This window comes from Grammomys surdaster, unplaced genomic scaffold (genome assembly GCF_004785775.1).
Source record: "Grammomys surdaster isolate TR1022 unplaced genomic scaffold, NIH_TR_1.0 126197, whole genome shotgun sequence".
Classification (NCBI taxonomy): domain Eukaryota; kingdom Metazoa; phylum Chordata; class Mammalia; order Rodentia; family Muridae; genus Grammomys; species Grammomys surdaster.
The window spans coordinates 3,883,706-3,904,611 of NW_021621002.1; the positions used below are offsets into that span (position 1 = coordinate 3,883,706).

General features: G+C 44.7%; 1 protein-coding gene across 1 annotated transcript in view; it reads right to left on the reverse strand.

Moving 5' to 3' along the window:
- The window catches only part of Creb5 (cAMP responsive element binding protein 5), a 312,012-nt gene that overhangs the window by 232,014 nt on the left and 59,092 nt on the right, over positions 1–20,906 (reverse strand). The window contains exon 4 of the mRNA XM_028758378.1: positions 7,044–7,216. Within this exon, the coding sequence (XP_028614211.1) occupies positions 7,044–7,216 (173 nt within the window). The remainder of the gene's footprint in view (positions 1–7,043; positions 7,217–20,906) is intronic.

Genomic DNA, 20,906 nt, shown 5'->3' on the forward strand with positions numbered 1-20,906 from the left:
GAGAGAGAGAGAGAGAGAGAGAGAGAGAGAGAGAGAGAGAGAGAGAGAGAGAGAATCATGAGCATTTGTTTTTCTCTCTCTTTGCGTCCTGACTGTGGGTAGGTACAATGTGACAAGCTGTCTCAGGTTTCTGCCACCATGACCACCACCCCCACCTAATGGACTACAACATTTTTGTCAAACACCCTCTTTAAGTTGCCCTTGTCAAAAACAGGAGAAAAGCAACTAATGGGGTCCAAGAGGAAAGCCCGTGCATCAGTGGATGCAGCACTGAGTGGCCAACCATCTCACCTTTACAATTAAATTAGTTATGAACACTATTACCCTTAGTTCTAGGAAAGGAGCTGGGATTTTTCTGGTGAGTCCCATCCTTTCCCAGGTGAGGAATGGGGAAGGCTAAAGTAGGTGGTCCAGCTTTATCTCCGCTTCAGCTCATGCATAGGATAACCCAAGGTAAGTGAGCTCCACTTTGCTCAACTGTAAAGTGGGTGCAGTGATTCCCACATACTAGAATTGCGTGTGGAATTAATGAGTGGCTATGGGAACAGAGAAGAGGTTGGGGCTATCCAGCCAGCAGTGGAGTCAGAGGCAGGACTCCCTGACTTTCCAAACAAGGCCTGTTTACTCTGTGGACTTATGCTTCCCACTTGTTCCTGGATTCTATTCTGGTCACGCTCTCTGCAACATATGGACATATCCTGGAGTTCAAATAGTCTACAGCTCTCACCAAATGCAGCTTCTGGAAAGCAAACTAAAATCATAATAATCATAATAAATTTGGGACAGGAAAGAGAGACATTGTGTATGTAATTTGGAGCAGGGACTGACTTTCTTAACTATGTGTTTAACTTCCTTCTTGTGCAGATGGAGGGACACGGTCCGGTCCAGGGAAACTGAGATCTGGAGCAAACCCTTACATGGCAGATAGTAGATTGTGTGGACCTTACACCCTCAGAACACGTAGCTCTTAACTTTCCCATGACCCCCCCCCCCCACACACACACACTACCTAACGTCACTGGGACGGACAAACTGTTTCCCTGTAAATCTTTCAAATAGGCCTCTCACACAGCAGCCTGTTTGAGTTTACTGTAGGCACAAAATGGTCCCTGGCTACTTTCTCTGCAGCTAAGCCTCACCTGTGTCTACTTCAGAGGTGAGTGAATGTGGAGGCACTTAACTGGAAACTTGGAAGATAGGCTTATGCTTTTCAGGTGCATAAATCAGAATCTAAGCTGGAGGCTTCACTTCACTGTAGGGAACAGTGGTTTTCCTTCAAGCCAGGAAGGCCAGAGCCGAGCAACCAAGTGTCAGAGCCTTCAATGCAGTGACTTCAATCTTCCTGAATATGATGTGTTTGACTCAGCGAGTCTCCAAGACAAGAGTCCACTCTGCTTCCAAATACTTCAAACATTCTTGGGTCTCTGTCCCTTAGATTCTCCCAACGGAAGGAAGCAGCTGCTCTCAGCTCCAAACGTTCATCTCTGCCTGCTCTGGACCACCCAGTAGGTAGATGAACACATACTCTTACACGGGTGACCAGACTGAGCCTCAGCCAGCTCCTGCATGTGGATGATTCTCTTATTTCAGATATAACCACGTGTCTTTCGTGCCAAGAGGCAACGGGAGCTTTGGGATTCAACAAGACAACTCTGTACATCACTGGCTGTTGACTTAGGACATGTTATTTTTCTGCCTGGGCAATAAAACATGGATGGAGTGGAGCAGATGGCTACCTCTCAAGCCACTGGAGAATGACAGAAAACAGCATCCAGAGCTACCTCAGAGTGCTCCCATTTAAGTATCAGATACACACCAGCACCCCTATCCTCACTGTTAGCGTCCCGACCAAGACTTTTTTCTAACAACGAGTTGAACACCCTGAAGGATCTACAGTTTTCTCTGCCAAGCAGACCAGCCCTGCTGTGTTCCAGATGAGGAGCTGAAACACAAACACACCATGATCGCTGAGGTGTTAGAGGCCACAGCCCAATTTGGAGACAAGAGAGAGCAAGGGCAGCTTTTCTGGACTTTGAGACACTGAGCCGTATGCTCATGTCTTCCAGCTACACCCCTTCATCCGCCTATAATACTCTGTGGTGTTACAACCTTTGACTGTTCAGAAACATTCTATTTCCTCAAGTATCAGTACTTAAAGTTTTGTTCCACACATAAGAAAAAAAAAAAAAACGCTATGAGTGGAAGGCTGCCGGCCCCCTTGTCAGAGGTAATTTCTCAAGGCTCTGCCTGGGATTTAACGGAAGCCATATGGTTAAGTCTGTCAACCCTCTCAGAAAGCAATCCCCCTGAAGGGCCCTCATAAATGTTCTTGGGGCTGTGAAAGATCTTGCAATTTTTAAACAATAAAGCTATGCTCATAGCCGTGATATTCGGCAAAACACAAAGCAGGAAATAATGGATTCTGGTCTGAATTACTCAAAGGGGGCTTCAAGTTGTTCTGGTTGAGGGCTGGAGTTACAGGGCAACCTGAAATCTACTCCCACTGCCTCCAACAGGAAGGAACTGGCCAGGATATCCCCAACTTTAGCCTACGGTGGACAGTGACAGTCACGGCTAGGCTCTGGTTGAGGCATTTAAGAAAACTTAATAATGATATCAAACACAGAATTTGTAAGCACATTTTTAACTGTAAAGTGTCGTATTATTATTTCGTATCATCCTGATTTTTAAACTTCCTGTCTGTGATCGCAACACTTCTCAACCTCTCCTTGTTTCTATTTCCCAAAGGAATAGTGTTAGGAACCCCTTGCCTCTCAACGTCCCCATCTGACGGCACTCCAAGTGACACTGGCAATCCATACAGCAGAGCCTCCTTGTTCTCCTCCTTAGAGAAAGCTGCAGTGTTTTGTCACATAAGCTTTACTTTCAGTTTTTATTTTTTAATGGTTTGTTTTTGTTGGTTTTCCTCGGTATGCCCAAGGGACCATCATTGGACACTGTCCATGACATAGCATTAAGGGATTGCAAGGAAGCACTAGAACGCAGCATGGGCCGGGGGTGAAGATGTAGAACCTACGTAACAGTGCCTTCTTATAGAAAACAAGTTCGTTTCCCAACACATTGTACAGTTTATTACTGGGAAATAGAACTGCCTAGCCTCAGCTCCGTGTAAGTAGAGTTTATGACCCAACACCCACTCGCTATGCATGATGTAAACATTTGTACCCCACGGACTAGAATTTGAGTGAAATCGGGGAGGGATTTACTACCTAGGCAGCTTCATATATGTACTCTGTTGAAGCTTATTGCCCACTTCCCTAGTACAGCTGGCTAATTAACACAACCAAAATGTTTCGCATTTGTACGTTCTATGCTAAATGCATAAAAATCTCATTATAAGCAATCATTGCGGAGGCTTCCTCAAATATGAGCATGCGTTTACCCAGTAGACAGAGAATTAAAAAGCGAGGAGAAAATCCAGAGAATAGGTCAATAGGTCAACAGTGCCTCCAACAACCTGTCAGAACCTTCCACTGTACATCATGGTTGAAGAAATCTGTGTCCTTATCATCTACATCACCCTCCCGAGGAAGGACTGGGCATGCGTCACCTAGCACCTCACAGAGGAAACAGACTTCTCTGAGAATGATTGGCTCTATTAGGGTCACCATCTAGCTCCTCCACTAACCACGGGCTCCTCGAGAAACGCCTCGGGTTAAGAGAGACACTGAGAGGTGTGTGGGATTTCCATTACCATTACCTGCTCATGGACCGTCTTTCCCAGGCTTTGCTGACTTGATCCTGAGTTAATGAGCGTGTTATATGATATCTAATAAAAATGACTGGGGTAGAGATACTGTTTGGAATGTGGCACATAGTTGGTTCAAGGCTCAATCGATTTCATCTCTAGTTAACACATGTTTGTTTTCTGCCTCTCTTGCCTCTCCACAACCCATAGCTCATTTGTTTTTAACCCCATCTGGGAAACTTATCTCCTAAAACGATCCCATCCATCAGCCAAAGCCTCTTCCTAACAGGGCATCTGCCAGTTTTACTGAGCGCAAGCAGTCACCGGTTTGGAGACGACGCCCACATTCGCCAGAGCCCTGTGTTTTTCTAGCCTGCCTAACCACCCAAGTGCAGTTTGGGGTATTTATACTTCCCTCCAGTTTCTCTTGAGATAATAGCACTACTTTTACAGAATTGAGCAGAGGGCGTCGCAGGGGTCGCCATGGAATAGAATAGAAGTGGAATCTGCTGCTTGTCCACATACTGAATATTTCTTCAGGTTTTTGTATTTCCACTTGTTTTGGTCTGCTTTGTCTGAGGGTCTGCCCTCCTCACCCATGTATGAAAATTAGATGCCTACAAGGACATGTACCCTATGTCCTGGAAGGCTTCACTGATAACTGACATCACTTCCAGTTTGCAAACCTTTATGCCAAGACTCTAAGCTTAAGCTTTACAGCATGAAAAGGGGAGGGAGGGAGGGAGGGAGGGAGGGAGGGAGGGAGAGAGAGAGAGAGAGAGAGAGAGAGAGAGAGAGAGAGAGAGAGAGAGTTGGCTGCAGGATCGAAGCGCCAGTGAAAGGGAAGAAGAGACAGGGAGGAGAGGCAGGCAGCCCTGTCTCCTCCTCACAGTCCACTTGAGGACACACCCACTGGCCACAGCACAAGAGTGCCGTGCGTGGGCACAGGTGGGTCCCAGTCTCTCTGGCTGGATGCAGCTTCAGCACTGAGCCTGAATGAAGACTTTCATTGCTGTGTGCTGTTTTTGTTGGCCAATGGCCATGACAAACATTTGCAGGTGGCTTGGCCAGATTTTGACACTTAAATATTTGAGGCTGTGATAAAAATCAGAATATTACTACAATATGGTTCTGTATGCTCATGCATGTTCACATGTGTGTGCATGTACACATGCATCGAACACACACACACACACACACACACACACACTAGAAATTTTAAAAAGCTATCTGCAATTTCAAATGCTCATTTGCAGATGTCTCCCAGGGGAACTCGTATTTTAAAATGAGCACTCATTTCCTCTTAGCTGAGGGAAATAAAAGAGCCAACCATCCCCAAATGTTACCACCTAGGGTTCCCTACTCAATCCACTGGTGAGAAGGGCAGGGTTGGGTCTTGCTGAGCCCCGAGATCATCTAGGCTAGCCTTTGTATGGAACACATGGAGAAGAAGCCCAGGACTGACAGGATGTGGGGGTTTTGAATCAACATAGTAAGCACGACAGGAAAGGATCTGGAGAAAAGAAATAGCCTCCCTCAAGCTGGGCAACGAGACAGAGTCCTAAAAGTAACAATTATCTCCTAGAACACATCAGGAGAGACACACAACGCCCCCAAGAAGCAAAAAGAATGGCAGAGTGACACAGCCTACAAATGTCACCCAAAATGTACAGTCTGGGGCCAGCTGGATAAATTATTGACAGAGTCAACACCCATCTTAAAATTTAGTGCTAGCCTTAAAAGGATTGCTTCATAAAACTCAGTGCTGCGTTAACAATGGGGAACACTAAGGCCTCAGAGAGGGCTGTGGGCAAGGGTACAAGGGGCAGGCCAGGGCTGCAGGGGAGAAGGAATGCTGTAAAATTGCTAGTAAACTCCAGCACATTTTATGCTTTTCCCCCCCTTGAAAGAAAAATAAAATAATCATAATTAGCCGGTCCAGCTGTGAATTGTCTGCCTGCAGTCAGGGCCCAAGAGAAAAGGAGTCCCCCCGAGATGCAGACACCATCTTTAATGAAGCCACGTTACCCTTCAAGGACATTGCAGTTTAGAGATAGTGGCAATACTTGCTTTCCAAGTTGCTTGAGAAGAAGCCTTTCACGGAGGTACTTGGCTAGAGTGATATCTGCTTTTTAAAGCAAAAGCAAGCCCCTGGACATCCACACACACACTGTCTGTGTTTTGGTGAGCCACCAAACAGGCCACTGACAAACAGAGGGATCATTACCTGCAGCTCTTGTGTCATTAGGTATCCCCCTGAGACATCTAATTGAGAAGTCTGGGACACAGTACCCTACTCCGGAGCACTCAAGGAGTGAGCCAAGGCTTTGTCTTGTGCCCACTGTGGCTCTCAGGGAAAAAAACTCAAGGAAAAATTGTAAGGAAGCATCTGAATTTGTCTTAAGTCACCACAGCTAGTAGTCGCCTGAGAATTCAGATTACATTCAGATGTGTGTATGGACCACCACAAGTTCCCCTTCTGGTTTCAGGGGCAGCCAATTCTCTATGCCCAGTAGTGTATGCTTAAAAAACCAGTGCCTTTCTTTAGAGTTTGTAAAGAAGAAACTCCACCCTCATTCTGGAGATAAGGAAGTGGGGAGGTTAGGGATTCTGCATTTCTAAGAAGCTGTTGGGCAATGCCCACATTGCTGATGGTCAGACCACACTCTGCACCAAGGGATGGACCAGTCATAGGATGTAAAGAAGTGAGAACAATTTCCAGTACATGATATGGATATCAAGCTACTTCTATCGGTTTCCCTCAAGGTCTCAATATTGCCTTATTCCATAAATGAGAGGGGAGGGCCCTGCTTACGCTGGTTTGTCTGTTCCAGAAATAAGCATGAACCAATGGAGAGGCCTGGAAGGGCTGATAAGAAAGAAATAACAAGAAAAAGAGGCCAGAAAGAAAGACCAGAAAGGAATGCAGTTGTGGAATATACTAGTGGCCCAGCCAAGCAGCTGCATAACTCCTAGGAAGGGTTTTGTGGACAGGGCCCACTGCAAGAAGGAGCCTGGGCTGTTGCCACCAAACTTTTGTCCTGGGCAGTCTTCTGTGGTCTGCATAACACCACTATTTTTGTCTGCCATTCACAAATCTTATTTGAAGAAATAAGGTCACATAATGAAGAGCTTTTGTCCTCAATATCTAGGATATCTAGGATCAAAATAGCTCTGAGCAAATGGAGACTCCTTCTCTCCTCAAAAGCATCACTCCAGCCTCTCGGAAGCATCGTATTAGACAGGAAAAGCAACAAATCCAAGTACCAGAATCAGAGAGAATATACAAACGGTTGCCTGAGCTCTTCCAGAAACAAAGAGGAAGTCTCCTTACCCGATCTGGCGGTTGGTGGAGGGAGCCTGCGTGATGACTGAGCTGGACTGGGGCGAAGGCATGGCTTGCTGAATCACAACACTGGTGTCGTGGTTGGGCATCCGGGTGCTGCCGAGCTGGTGAGATCCAGGCCCCGTCATGGTCCCACCAACTGCATTATGCATGGAGATATTCTGCCCGGAGAAGACAAGAAGAGAAAGGTCAGAAGGAACCAACGTTTCATCTACTCCCCAGCCCTCCAAGGCCAAAGCTGGAAATCTGATCATGTAGCCTAAACAGAATTAGAGCTTCTAGCAAGGCATGGGGTCATTGGTCTTGTTATACTCGAACAGCTAAGAGGAGATACAAAATGATTACTTACCCAAAGAGTAAAGCATACCTAAAAATGCCTTGATATCTGCTGAACATACTGCCACCAGCTACCCTGAGGGAAGGCTCATGTGGTGGAGGGCGAAAAGGGTTAGTGTATACCTCATCCGACTGGGTGATACACACTGCACCAGAGAATGGCAGTACGGGATGCTGTGAACTTGTGGATTTTGTTCATCTTGTTCTGTGTGTGCATCACACCAGGTTGATTCCTGGCTCTCTGTACTACAACACTACAACTACATACCGTCCTTCCCAGGCATCCCATAATTTTCTAGATCATAATCACGGTGCTAAACAACGTGTAACATGTGTAGGTTCTAACATAGGTTCTAAAATATGATGGTTCTAATAGCTCAAATTGGGGCCCCGGGAGTCCGATGTCAAGTATAACACAACAGATGTCTGTGTCTTCACAAAATCACCCCCTGACAACCACGTGAATACTGGAAAACAGAACAGCGTGTTGGTCCTCTAGCCTGTGGAATGCTGGTAGGTGGAACAGGGTAGCCCTTCAACAAACACCATTGCCCAGATGAAGTAGAGAAGCAATTTCTGAGTCACACAACAGGCTACTGTCATGCATGGATTTCTGATGATTCTGATGGACACTATGGCGTTCGAAAAAAGCTAAAATAAAAAAAATACATTAAATAACTATACTAGGTAGAAAAGCAAGGCAATGGGACAAGATGGAATGCACAGCAAGGCTGAAGAGGACTGGTTGAGGCATGAGGGCTGAAATGTGACCAAGTCAGAATCTGGCATAGGAACGGAAAGGGCATGGCCGTCAAGGCAGCAGGCAAGAGTCTGCAGCAGAACCCTGTGCAGGCAGGTGCCATGTCAATCAGCCTAGAAAGACAGGGGACTTCCAGAGGTCAATTGGACAATAGGTTGAAGATGCGGGGGAAGAAATGGAGTGTCACTTGCAATTCACTTGAAGACAAAAAGTATATATCTGTGCACACATTGGTGTTACCAAGGGGAAAAGAAACCATAGGAGAAATGATGAAGTGACCCTTTGAATTTCTTCTGCAAAGAGCAGGATTTCCTGCACTATGTGTTAAATGATGGTGCTAACATGTGAGGTACTGGGGGAGGCTGCACCCATCATGTGGCACCTTTCCAGGGTTTCTGATTTCTGAGCCCTGACCACACAATTTGTAAGGAGTCCAGATGGAAAACGGGCACCTGGCTTAGACTGAGAGTTGACTATGTCATCACAGGGTCCCAAAGGCTCAAACATATATACATATGACCGGACAGCTCCTCTCGCACACTGGAAGGTTTTTTCTGGCATGAGGAAATTCTGTGGCTAGGCAAATGGAGAAGGAGGGAAATGGTGTGTAGAGACGAGTGGCTCTGCGGGCAGGGGTTTGCTACATTTTCCTTTATGGGATCTAAAGCTTCAAAAGTCATCAAAACAATGACGAAAATAAACATCATATGTTGTTCCTCTCATAGGTGAACGTTAGCATCCTTACAGCCTCAGGTCGAGACCACTGTGCGGGTTATATTCTGTATTGCTCATCTCCCCAAAGACACTCAAACATTCTCCGTATTAAAATCACCCATATTTCAACACTATGTCCAAAGCCTAGAAGAATTCTGACTCTTCTTTGGAATTCTTGTCATTGTGCTGTCTCCATTGTCACTTAAGCTGTACGATCTGATGATTAGACTCACATCTTTGTAAGCACAGAGAAGAATATAAAAATGCAAGGTGTCTCAAGTTTCCCAGGACACTTTTCTATCACTTGCAGATGCCGTTTCAAATCCATCCAGTTTAACCCAAGCATCCCTCTTCTTTCTCTATTTCCATACCTTGTTCCACCAGCTCATACCTAACTACCGTCATCTCCTTTCCTGTCACGCAGAGATAGGTTCTCAATCTGTGGGTCACGACTCCTTTGGGGTTACCTATCAGATATCCCGAATATCAGATATTCACATCACAGCTCATAACAGTAGCACAATTACAGCTGTGAAGTAGCAAATATGTGGTTGAAGTTCCTCACAGCATGAGGAACTGCATTCAAGGGTCACAGCATTAGGAAGATGGAGAACCTCAGCCGTAGTGGGAGACCTTCTTCACTCTCATTGGCTCTTCTCTCTCCTCTTTGTCATATACTACACCAAATATATAACCCATCTCACTGCACACAGTGCCCAGTAACCATCCCCACCCCCAGTCACTGCATGGCTTCTTTGCTTTGAAAGATGCCGACATCTTTGTGACAGCTCCGACTGCTGTGGGAATCTCCCTACCAACTAGTTCATCTACGCTCTTCTTCACTCTGGTTCTTAGTGCCTCCTCCCATCTTTCTAGAATTCTCCTGCCTGTACTCTAACCTTACTCCATGTTGCACCCTGCAATCAATATTTTTTTATTTTGATGCCAAAGCTCTCAGGTTCTGACTTCGCCCTTCACCTCTCAGACTATTCGTTCTATGGGAAATTTCCCACACCTCTCTATTGATGGGAACCATTTCCTCTATAGGAGATTTCATGAGATTATAGCTGTTCTTGATTTTATGAATTTTATCTATTTCTTCCCTCATCTGCAATCACACGGAGTAGAAACTAAATCTGTTCTCCACTGTGACTCCATCATCACATCCCAGGTAGGTGTGTAATGAACACAGAGGGGGTCCATGAACAGGACAGTATTCCCAGGCTATTCAGACTGTGGAGCTTCTGCCTTTATTCCCTGGCCTTTGAGAGTGCTTATATCTCACCTGCTCACCTAGAAATCTGAAAGCATGTTAACAACAATAGAAGTTTAGACATTAAGGAACGCGTTCTCAAGTATGAGCTGAAGAACCAAAGAAGGTCAGAACTAAGACAGAAGACTGGAAAGGAAAGCCTTTGAAAAACAACCAAGGATGCTCAGTGATTAGCTTCTGGTCTTTCTTAGAAATGAGTAACAACCTTCTTTATGTTTGCCGCGCAAACCAGGCACCACAAGAAACTTGGTTCACTTCTTCTTTTTTTTTTTTATTTGAAAGCATAGCATGTTAAATTAAAGAATGAAGTTTCAGCCCAAGATGCCAAAGCGTAAGAACCTTCTCTGAGAATCATTAAAGAGAAATAATTATTATCTAGGAATAAGGCTCTCTCACTACATCTTCCCCAATAATTTTGAGAGAGCTCTGTTTCTCTCTGAGGTCCTACAAAATAATTTCTGAATTATATTTTCATGCTTTCATAATTCTCCTACACACTCACACACACACACACACACACACACACACACACACACACACACACTGCATGCTGACTTCCCTTGGACCCAGAGAGTGATGTTAAAACACTTTGGAAAAAGAAATGATCTGGCAACAGCATCCTCATTTCACACGTGGAGGTGACTGTTTTCTTTCAGCATTATGTAGGAATTTAAACATGAAATGATTTTCTGAGTTCACATTGTCCCAATTATGCATTCAAAATCTGCCGTATTGGTAAAAGCAATAGCATTCTACATCCAGATAAATTCAACATCCGATTTCAAAAACACAAGGAGTGAGTTATCTTGCTGATTTATTTTTGATAGCGCTGGTGGGTAGATTTGAAGCTAGTGAAACAACGTCGCCAAACAGAGAGCACAAGGGTGGATGTCAGTTCACAAAAGTTCGTGCCTCAAATGAAGTTCTGCCTTTGGCCTTTCTTGTTCGACATCTTTATCAACAGTTTGGATGAAGACATAAAAATCATGCTTGTCAAATATGCAGTTGACACAAAGTTGGGAGACATAGCTAATGTTCTGGAAAGCAGAATCACGTTTTCCCCGAGCCAACTGTGTGATCTGGCTTCCAAAAATGCTAACATAAATCTAGGTTGTTTTAGAAATGAAACGTCCTGATCAGGGGAAGTAATTATTCCACTGTAAGGTACGTTGGGCTGACCACATTTGGCCACCACATTTTAAGGGAGGAATTGACAAACAGAAGGGAGAGTAATGAATGCATTCAAAGTGCATTTCATGGAGCATGGCCCAGGAACCAGGGAATATTTAGTCTGAAAAGGGGAAGACCTAGAGGGCCATGCTAAATGCCTTCAAATATTTGCAGGATTAAACAGAGTCTGCATCGCTCCAGAGGGCATAAGTGCAGGACATGCAATCATGATGCTAAGAAGTCAATAATAACTACAACCCATGTGTCTATGTTAAAGCAGACACTATGGTAGATGCTTTATAAAGCAAATCAGTATTCATTAGGGCGATCCTACAAGGATCATTGCCTATATTTTAAGAAAGAGAACAAAAGTTACCATCACCTATGATGCTACTGACCTCTGGCCACCATCTGTCAATACTTAAAAAAATATATAAATTTGACATTAGGTCCGAATAGTTTTATTAATATGTAGACATATTCAAAGACAAAATAAAATAGTCCATAAAATACCCAACTCCCTAGGTCTGGAGTAAGCCAGGACAAATGGCCGTCACCTGTGGTCAGGGGTATCTACAACAGGATTCTTGTGTCAGGAAGGAGGTAGTGCAAGAGGACTTCCACATCTATTCCATGGCAAAGGCATGGGTCATATGTGGGCTCACATGTTTTAGATGATCAGATACATATAATGCTTTTGAAATTGCACAGGTTTGAGTGTTAGTAGGTTTCTCCCATGCTAATCTCCCTCTACCCCATTGGTGTCATGTAACCTAGACAAATCACTCAGCAACCCCTTCCTCAATAGCGTCAATATTATACAGGGGTAGGGGAGGCAAGGATCACATAGTCTATTAATTCTCTAGTGCTGGCACTCCGCGAGTCTCTTCTGCTACACCTCACAAGTCATTAAATATCCAAAACAGACATTTGAGACTGTGATTCATTAGCTTACAAACTGAATGTTTTTATCTACAACCAGACGCTTTCATGGAAGTGAACCTTTCAAAAGTTACCAAATTCTGCCAGATGGAAAAGATCTATAAAGGTGCTGACTCTTAGCCATCAAAAATGGAAGCTTCATAGACTATAAACAGTCTTTACCAAACTTTCCTCTTTGACTACCATTTCTCAGCCTACCCTTGACATACATCTTCCTCCATTCTTGACCTGAAATGCATTGCTTTCAGTTCATTGGCGTTCTGTGGCATGCAGGGTGTGAATGGGATGAGAACCAGGGAAGTAATGAGTCTTGATTCCAAGCTGAGTGAGCCTGAGGTAGAGTGGTAATTGTTTCTGCATGCATGGGCTTGGAGCACAATACGCAAAAAAACAACTTAGTGTACAAGAATGTACATCTGTGTTCTTAAAAAAAATAACTATAATTTCAGGGTGTGGTAATGAAGGATGAAGGGAAGTAAGTGGACCACAAATGAAAGTAAAGGTTAGCATGCACACTCCAACCAAGGAAGATTCCCACAAGATTCCAGAATGCTATCTTCAAATCTACATTCTATCCAACTGCCCAGGTGTGGAGACTTTACAAGTTTCTTCATAAAGATCCAGGGTCATCCTCATGAGCATTTACAAGCCAAGTTGTGCAATCTTGGAGCTGTCTGCATTTTAATGATGCCCGGGGAAGTCATGAAGACTTCCAGAAGTTCTCAGAGCTAAATACTCAATGAAGTGCCTCCAAAAGACAGCTACGACGTCCACAGAATAACAGCAGTTCTCTGCCTCTAGATGGTATTGGGCTTTGGGAGGTGTAGTGAATGGGTCATGAGTTTTTCTTTGGTGCTGTCAGTTGTTATGCCAGTATTTGTTGGCAGTCTTGCTAAGAGGGTAGGCTGTTCTACAGTTGAAGGTATAGAGGAATTAGAAGAATCACAAGATGGGAAAGGTACCAGGGTCCATCCCTGTAGGATCATTTTCTCTCTCTCTCTCTCTCTCTCTCTCTCTCTCTCTCTCTCTCTCTCTCTCTCTCTCTCTCTCTCTCTCTCTCTTTCTCCTTCCCTCTCTCCCTCCCTCTCTCCTCTCTCCTTCCCTGCTCACTTAGTGGAGTCAGATGGACCACGATGCACAATGCATGCTAACAAAGCTCACCAGGTAACTTCGGTAGGACACAGAAAGGGAGAGGAAAGTATGAGGTTCTGTGAAATTCCCCAGCCTTGATAGGCAAGTTTAAGCTTTATTTTCTAAGTGTTTGCTACTGAAGAATTTTAAGAGGGATGAGGTACAGGGGGCAGGTGGACATGAGCATGGGATCGTTAGGGTCAAGGCCAGATCTGTAACATCTGGACACACCATTTTAGTTCCAAGAACCCAACCATTCTAAATCTGCAACAGAGATAGCCATCTAATGATAGGCTTGCCACCGTATGTGAAACATCGCTATCCCAGCACAGTGAGTGATGGAAAATTGTGTTGCTTTCCTTAGAGTAAGGTAACATGAAGCTCAGGGTGGGGAAAGTAGCTTCTCATGGCTCTTCCCATGACTAATAAGAATAGAAATCATTTTAATAATGGCCCGACACTTAGGCAACAATACTATACGTCAGACAATCCATACAAAGGTGACTGCCAGCTAAGAGGTGGACAATGTGAGCATCTCCATTTCATAAATGAGGAAAGCAAGGCATGGAGAGACTGAGTAGAATGCCTAGATCCAGGGGTTCAGAGCTATAAACAAGTTCACAAGCAGGAAGCTGTGCAGTTGCAAATGTCATGGAGTGAGAATATTTCCTTTTGGAGAGGGACGTGGCAAAACATCAAGCCTGTTTGGGCTCCTTGAGTGAACGGCAGACAGAGTGGTCAAGTAATGCTGGTTTGTGTCCTGAGAGTCACCGCCTGTGTGTCACATCATTCCTTCAGATCCATGCCTTCACCAGCTTCATACCTGAAAATGCCTGGGGTGACACCATTGATTCATCTCAAAGACCAGTGTCCTTGTCAGAGGACTGTGTTTGCAAAAGTAGCTGCTCTCTGACTTGGGGGAAGATGGTACAGTAAAAACAGCTTGATCATGGCTGATGTAATCCTCAGTGGCCTTGGCTCCTTGCACAAAACCAAACGTAGACAGTCCCCTTGGGGGCCTTTCCGGTCTGGAGTCTGTATGATTCACAAGAACACACCCACCTAAATGGTCACACTCTCCTCCAATATACAGACTTCTGTCATTTGCTCTAATACAGGGGTGGAGTACCAGAGCTCTTCCTGGGTGCAGTTTATAGCTACTCATTTAATACAATAGTAAAATACCCCAGACAATAAACATCTTCTCAGGTGCCACCCTTAACTGTGAGAAAGTTTCCAGGTGTCTCCCAGAGGTCCCGCGCCTTCCGTTACAGATTCACCCACCTAGAACTGTCTTTGTGTTTGCTCTCACCCTCACCTCCTCCCCATTATCTCCATGGTTTCCACTTAATATGTTCATATGGTATTGTTCATATGGCTTGGATATAGTTTGTGTGCCTCCAAGGGTTCATGGCCTAGAATTTGATTCTCCTTGAGAAGGAATACAAAGCAGAATTTAATCCCACTGTGCTATTTAGAGGCAAGCCTTTCACAAGGTGACTCACAAGGTGATTCCATGCAGGATGGGACCCCATGGTTGAATCCTAGTGGTTTAATAAGAAGGAAAGAGACCAGAGGCTCTAGAGAATCCACATCTGTCTCTGGCCCTGGGATCCTTCTCAGAATCCTGTCAACAAGATACATCCTTGAACACAGACACGCAGGACCTTTCCCCCTTAAGATACCACTTACCCATCCTGTGGTGTTATTAGCAAGAAAAACTGAAATAATTACCATGGGTTAAGAGAAAAAAGTCTCTACTGTACCTGAACTCTAGAATTAGAATTGAGCCAATGTCAGTGGATGCTATTCCTGGGGCCATGAAGGCATTAGAAAAACCAGACTAAAGCCATCAAAAATGATCAGATGCACCAATCACTGATAAGGTCTCTCAGAGCTCAAAACCTTCCAGACAGCTGTTGATTCCGATGTGGCATGGAGGGACTCCTGTAGGCTGTCTGCTAACTTCTATATATGTCTCCAAGCAATTCACAAGACACCCTCCACCAACCTTTGCAGTATCATCCAGAAAACCGCCCCCACCCCCATCCCCTCCCCCCCACCCCGTACCATTCATGTATACAGGGTTCCTAAGAGTCGGGCCCAGTTTCACCTTTGCACATATTCTCTGTAGTCAACTCATTCCTCAAGATCCAGACAGTGTTACCTTCTCTGCAGAGCCTTAGACCCCTTTCTTGTTGTCTGCCTCGTTTTTCCTCCCTCTGACCTCCTGCTCTGCTTCTTGCCACTTCAAGAGAGAACTGCATTCTTCTAAGAAGAGCCAGTGCCTGTGTTCGTAGCATGTGCTCAGTAGGCATGTCCTATATACAGTTATTCAGTAAGCAAGTGCTGTATGTTCTTAGGCACAGATGTGGTATTGGTGTGCTCTAAATTTCTCATTTTGGAAACAGGAGCAGCCTTACCCTATAAAGGTTTTGGCAAGAATTAAATTAGATGATATAATCCCTGTGCTTAATGCCATGTTGACTACATTTGGTATTTACGTACCCCTAACCATAACTACCACTGTGCTTATTACCACAGTTACCAATAACAGTGGCTCTGTAGCATCCTTTCCTTCCTCCTCTGCTCTCCACTCAGCCTGTGCACCCTCTATGAAGGCTCTTGGAACACATTGGTAGTTATTTGAAGCCATCTTGTCTTCTCCTTTTTGGATGCTTCAGTGACAAGGGCAGGGTCTTTTCTTAGCATACTTGCCAAGTAAATCTACACAAAGTGCAGTTAGCACTTTGAAAATGAAAAAGAAATAAAACCAAAAAACAAAAAACAGTCCCTTTCACTGCTGCCAGTGGCTCACAGGGTGACAGGAGTGCTGAGAAGGAGGAGGTGACACACACTTGGACTGAGGAATACTTAACATAGGCTCGCATGCAACAGAAACAGAGATGCATTATCAGTGGCTGACAATGTCCCTTTTGATGGACAGTGGGCTAGTCCACAGACCTGGCCACAGTCCACCCCAAAGCACACGAACTCACTCAATGCTTTGAGTTTTGCTTTTATGAGTCCAACACCATCTTGCTGGGGTTTATTTTAAACCACTAGTTCTTCAGGGCTTTATCGCCTAGTCTGTTCCTCCAGCTTCGTGTTGCCATTCCAGTTTTCAATTCTTCAGATCCCTCCCAGACCTCTAGAGATCCCACTATCAATGAGCTGACATAACCTCACCCATTCTTAATACCCCTCCCCATTCCAAAGCCTACAGCTCAGAATGACTTCTATTAAAAGCCCATGGTTAGCCTCATGGGCTAACCTATTTCTAAGTTCACATCTTCCTGCTCAAACCCTCCATCTAGCTCGGGCATCTAACCACCACACGCTACATATGAAGACCATCACGTCCACACCATGGCCTGCACAAGCTCACAGCCCCCCTCTCTGCCTAACTACATCCGGTTTGAAAACTGATCAACAGTATTTTCTCATGTACACAAGGAGGACAGCCACACTTGATTCCTTTGAACGTAAAGGGAAGAGTTAGCGCTGTTTGGGAGACAGTGTTACTTCATTCATTTTCCTAACACACAGAGTATCTAGATTCGACCTTCCTACCCTCTCTCTTCTGATGCTCTTCATTCTCAGAATGACTCCCCTCCTATCTCTTACCTTGGACGCCATTTTTCTAATGTCCAGGGAAGTGTTCCTCTGACTTACTTCCCTTGTGGTCCCCTATTTCCATAACGGGCACAGAATAAGTTATCTGTTGGCTGAATTGTCCAAAGAGTTGCAATTTCTGAGACCATGCCACAAGAACACAAAGTCACAACTTCTCATTGCTCATGTCCTACCCAGTCACCTCAAGGCTGAGATCCTAACAGATAGAGATGACAAGTCCAGGCTTCCCTGGCTTTCCCACATGTGAATCCAGCATGGCATTCAGCAGTCTCCTCAAAGGATCCTATGTCACCAGCTTCAACCAGAGCCACCAAGGGAACACAGAGAGAGCCAAAGGCAAGGACCAGAATCAAGTGAGGACCTGGAGTCCTGGAAAAGGTACAAGGAAGGCAAACAGGTGTCAGCACTGACCTGGGTAGGTTCTCACACCACCATGGATAGGGTAAACAAGAAGGTCACGTCACACAATGGGTTTTAAGCAAGCAGGACAATGTGCAGAAGTTGTCAAGAACCTGGTGGTACTATAAGAGGCAAATGGCTAGTTCTGGAATGACTAATCTCCCTTCTTTCCTGGCCAGAACTTTGTCAACTTATTGAAAAGACGAAGAGTATATATCCAACTACCACGGGGATGCCTAGGGACATATTTCTCCAGCTTGTCAAAAACAATCGCGAGCTTCATAGCAGAAACATAACCATCACACTCCCTTGGAAGCCACACAGGACACATGACCTGAGAGGAGAGGTGCCTTTGCTTCTCCTTGCCCCAGCCATGCTCTTCCTCAGCTCTTGGTCTATCCTGGGCTAAAGAGCTGGAAGGGAGAGCTGTCTAGTACAACGAGATTGCTGGGAAACTACCTCGCCTCGAGCTTTGGTTGAGCATTTACCTTCTTGAGCATTTGACAACGGGATAACCTTACCATAAACTAGACACGCTTGCCTCAGTGGCAAGGAAATGCGCCTCAAGGCTTCCTCCTCTGAGACAATGGAGAATGAGTTGCTGGTACTTCATCTTGGGCTGGTAGAACCCGTCAAGTGGCTCTCTGTGAATAGCATTGCTTTGTAAATTGTTCAGTGCTGGGGAACAGGACTGCTTCAACGATGCTCTCATGACCCATCTGGACTCAGCAGCCTCTTGATGTTTTGGAAATCACCAGCGTTCCTGGAGCACAGGTACCTCCCAGTTGCCATGCTAGCTGGCTTGTTCCATCTTGGAAGCCAAACAAACCCAAACTGAGCAATGCAAGAGAGAAGGCAGCGAGATGTTGGGTTTGCCATGTTTGAGGATGGGCTAACAATAGAATGAGGTAACACCTTTCTCTTGAGCATGGCAAGCGAAAAAGCATTTGCCATATAGCATAGGAGAAACTAGTTATACTGGGTATGACAGTCCGCATGGGAGCTTCTGGACATCATGCATGAGTATTAAGGCCAGGCTTTAAACATTTCTGGCAGTAGTATCTTTTATTGTCTAGATCCTCAGGGATCCAGAGAAGTGGAAGAGAGCCAGTGAGGTAGCTTCCTTTTGCACAGAGTGGCAAAGATGTCCCAAAGTGTTCATTATGTCACCTATGACGCTGTGATTCCATTTTGTCCTAACATCCTTGAGACCAGACACTGTCTCAGTGGACTGGTGGCCTCTTAGATACCTGCGTTGCTCCCCAATCCTCTTACAGGCTCTTGTCGCAGCCTCTTTAGATGCTTCTGAGCGTCTCAGAAAGTTGCAATTCTGTTTCTTTGATCCACGATCCCTGGTTCACCCTTTCCCATTCATAACAGGCCCATGCACACTGTCCAAGCTACACACCACACTCCTTTTGATTCCTGTCCTGAAAACAAGGAATTACGAAGAGAAAACTATCTAAGAAAACACCACCTGGCTCTCTTTTTCTCCACCGAGTATGTCTATGAGTTTTCTCCCTCAGATTCCATGTTTTAAGACATCTTTTAAAAGCACGAACCATTTCTTTAAGGGATATTCTGTCTCCTGTTCCGATCATACTCCTTTATCCTAAAATCTAATTTTCTTCCTTCACGCCATCATTCCAGTACGCTGTGAGCCTTTTCGGGTGCAGAGCAGAGTGGAAGCTAGTTTGAATATACAATCAAAAACACCCAACACATTTACATGTTTAGGAAATGCACATTACTCTTATTCTAGAAGCAAGGTATTTGTCACATACTGTTTCACAAGAGAAAATCAATACAAGAAAAAATGAATAACACAAACACACACACACAATGAGACATGCATTGTAATAAATATTTTCACCTTATGGATTAAAGTTACCCAAATGATCAAGAAACCTTGGTTTGAGAGAAGGACACAGATGGCTTTCTGTTCCTTCCCACCTGTCTTAACTGGAAAACTTAAGATATCTAACATTATTGCCTAGCTTCTAAGGTCACATAGTAACAAAATAAACTCACTTCATCTCCTCATGATTCAGAACTCATGATAGGACAGAGAGAAACAATAGAAGGCAGAGTTAAGATGTGCCTCTGGTCCTGTGGTGTGCTCAAGTTAACCCAGCCCCACCCCACAGAGATGAGCCCAGACAAGCATCACTCCTCTGAACCTGGGAACACACCCTCCAAACAAAGTCTTGCTCTGAGGCCACAGCTTCCTATTTGTCGACATTCCTGCTGGCAAGACAACTGGGCTTGGCATAAGAAGGGCTTTATATGTGAGAATCACAGAAGGAAGAATTTGGCACCTGGTGTTTATGTACCATAAAGCCATCACCAAACTGAGCATAGCTCTCTTTTCAGCCAAAATTCCTGGGCAGGAGGGGAGGAGGCGTTTCGGAACTGCATTTTTCTACCTGAACAACCAGGATATATGGGTTGACTTGCTAAGCAACACGCTAATGCCATGAAAGAGCTTTACTTAGGTGTCATCCCCCAGCAGGTTCACGTACTTGTGGTGTGGTACCTGGGTAGCTGGAACACTAGAGCCTCTCCTGGGTTCCTTTCCATTTCAGTGTGCCCTGCTGACAGCTGCAGGATGTGCGGACTTACTGGCTATTGGATAAACTTTTAAAAAGATATGTTTCCTAACCTAAAATAGAAATGCTAAGAAAGTTGGAGACTCCAGTAACAGCTATGAATACATTGTTGGAATTTTTAGCAAATTGACAGAGCAAATGACTTATAGTTCCTCCAGTAAAGTGAGGTTTTTGTTGTCTGGTGTGTGTGTGTGTGTCTTCTTGCTTGCTTTAAAATGAGTATTAGTGTGTTTGTGTGTGTGTGTGTGTGTGTGTGTGTGTGTGTGTGTCTTGCTTGATTTACAATGTGTGATTGTGTATGTATGTGTGTGTGGGGGGGCATGCATAACATTTGTCATCTGGTTACTGCACAGGAGACAAATTATAGGCCTTTCTGCAAAGAAATAGGCTTCCCAGATGTATTTGACAGTCATCTAGTTTGCTAGCCACCCTATGAAATAGTTCCCATTCTCTTACCAATGAATTTGAAATTTTGAACTGGTTTGAAGAAAATCCTCAAGAATTTGAGTACAGGAATGCATTTTCAAGATTATATCTGCTGGGAAAACACATGGTGCGGCCAAGAAAGAGATGACCCCAAAGGTCTTGAGGTCCCTGAATGGTCTTTCCTCTGCTGAAGGGGCTCTGCTCTGAAGTTGCTCTGAAGCTGTCCCTGGGGCTGATGCCTCTGGATAGCTATGCTTCTGTCAACTCTACCCTCTCTTCCACAGAACAATAATATTTAGAGATAAAACCTAATCTCCCACTCCCCGCCTAGGAGAGGTCACTTCCAGGACCCTAGGTCCTCATAAAGGTCTTATCTTGTTCACTGATCTATTGATTCCAAAATCTTTTCACACACACACACACACACACACACACACACACACACACACACACAC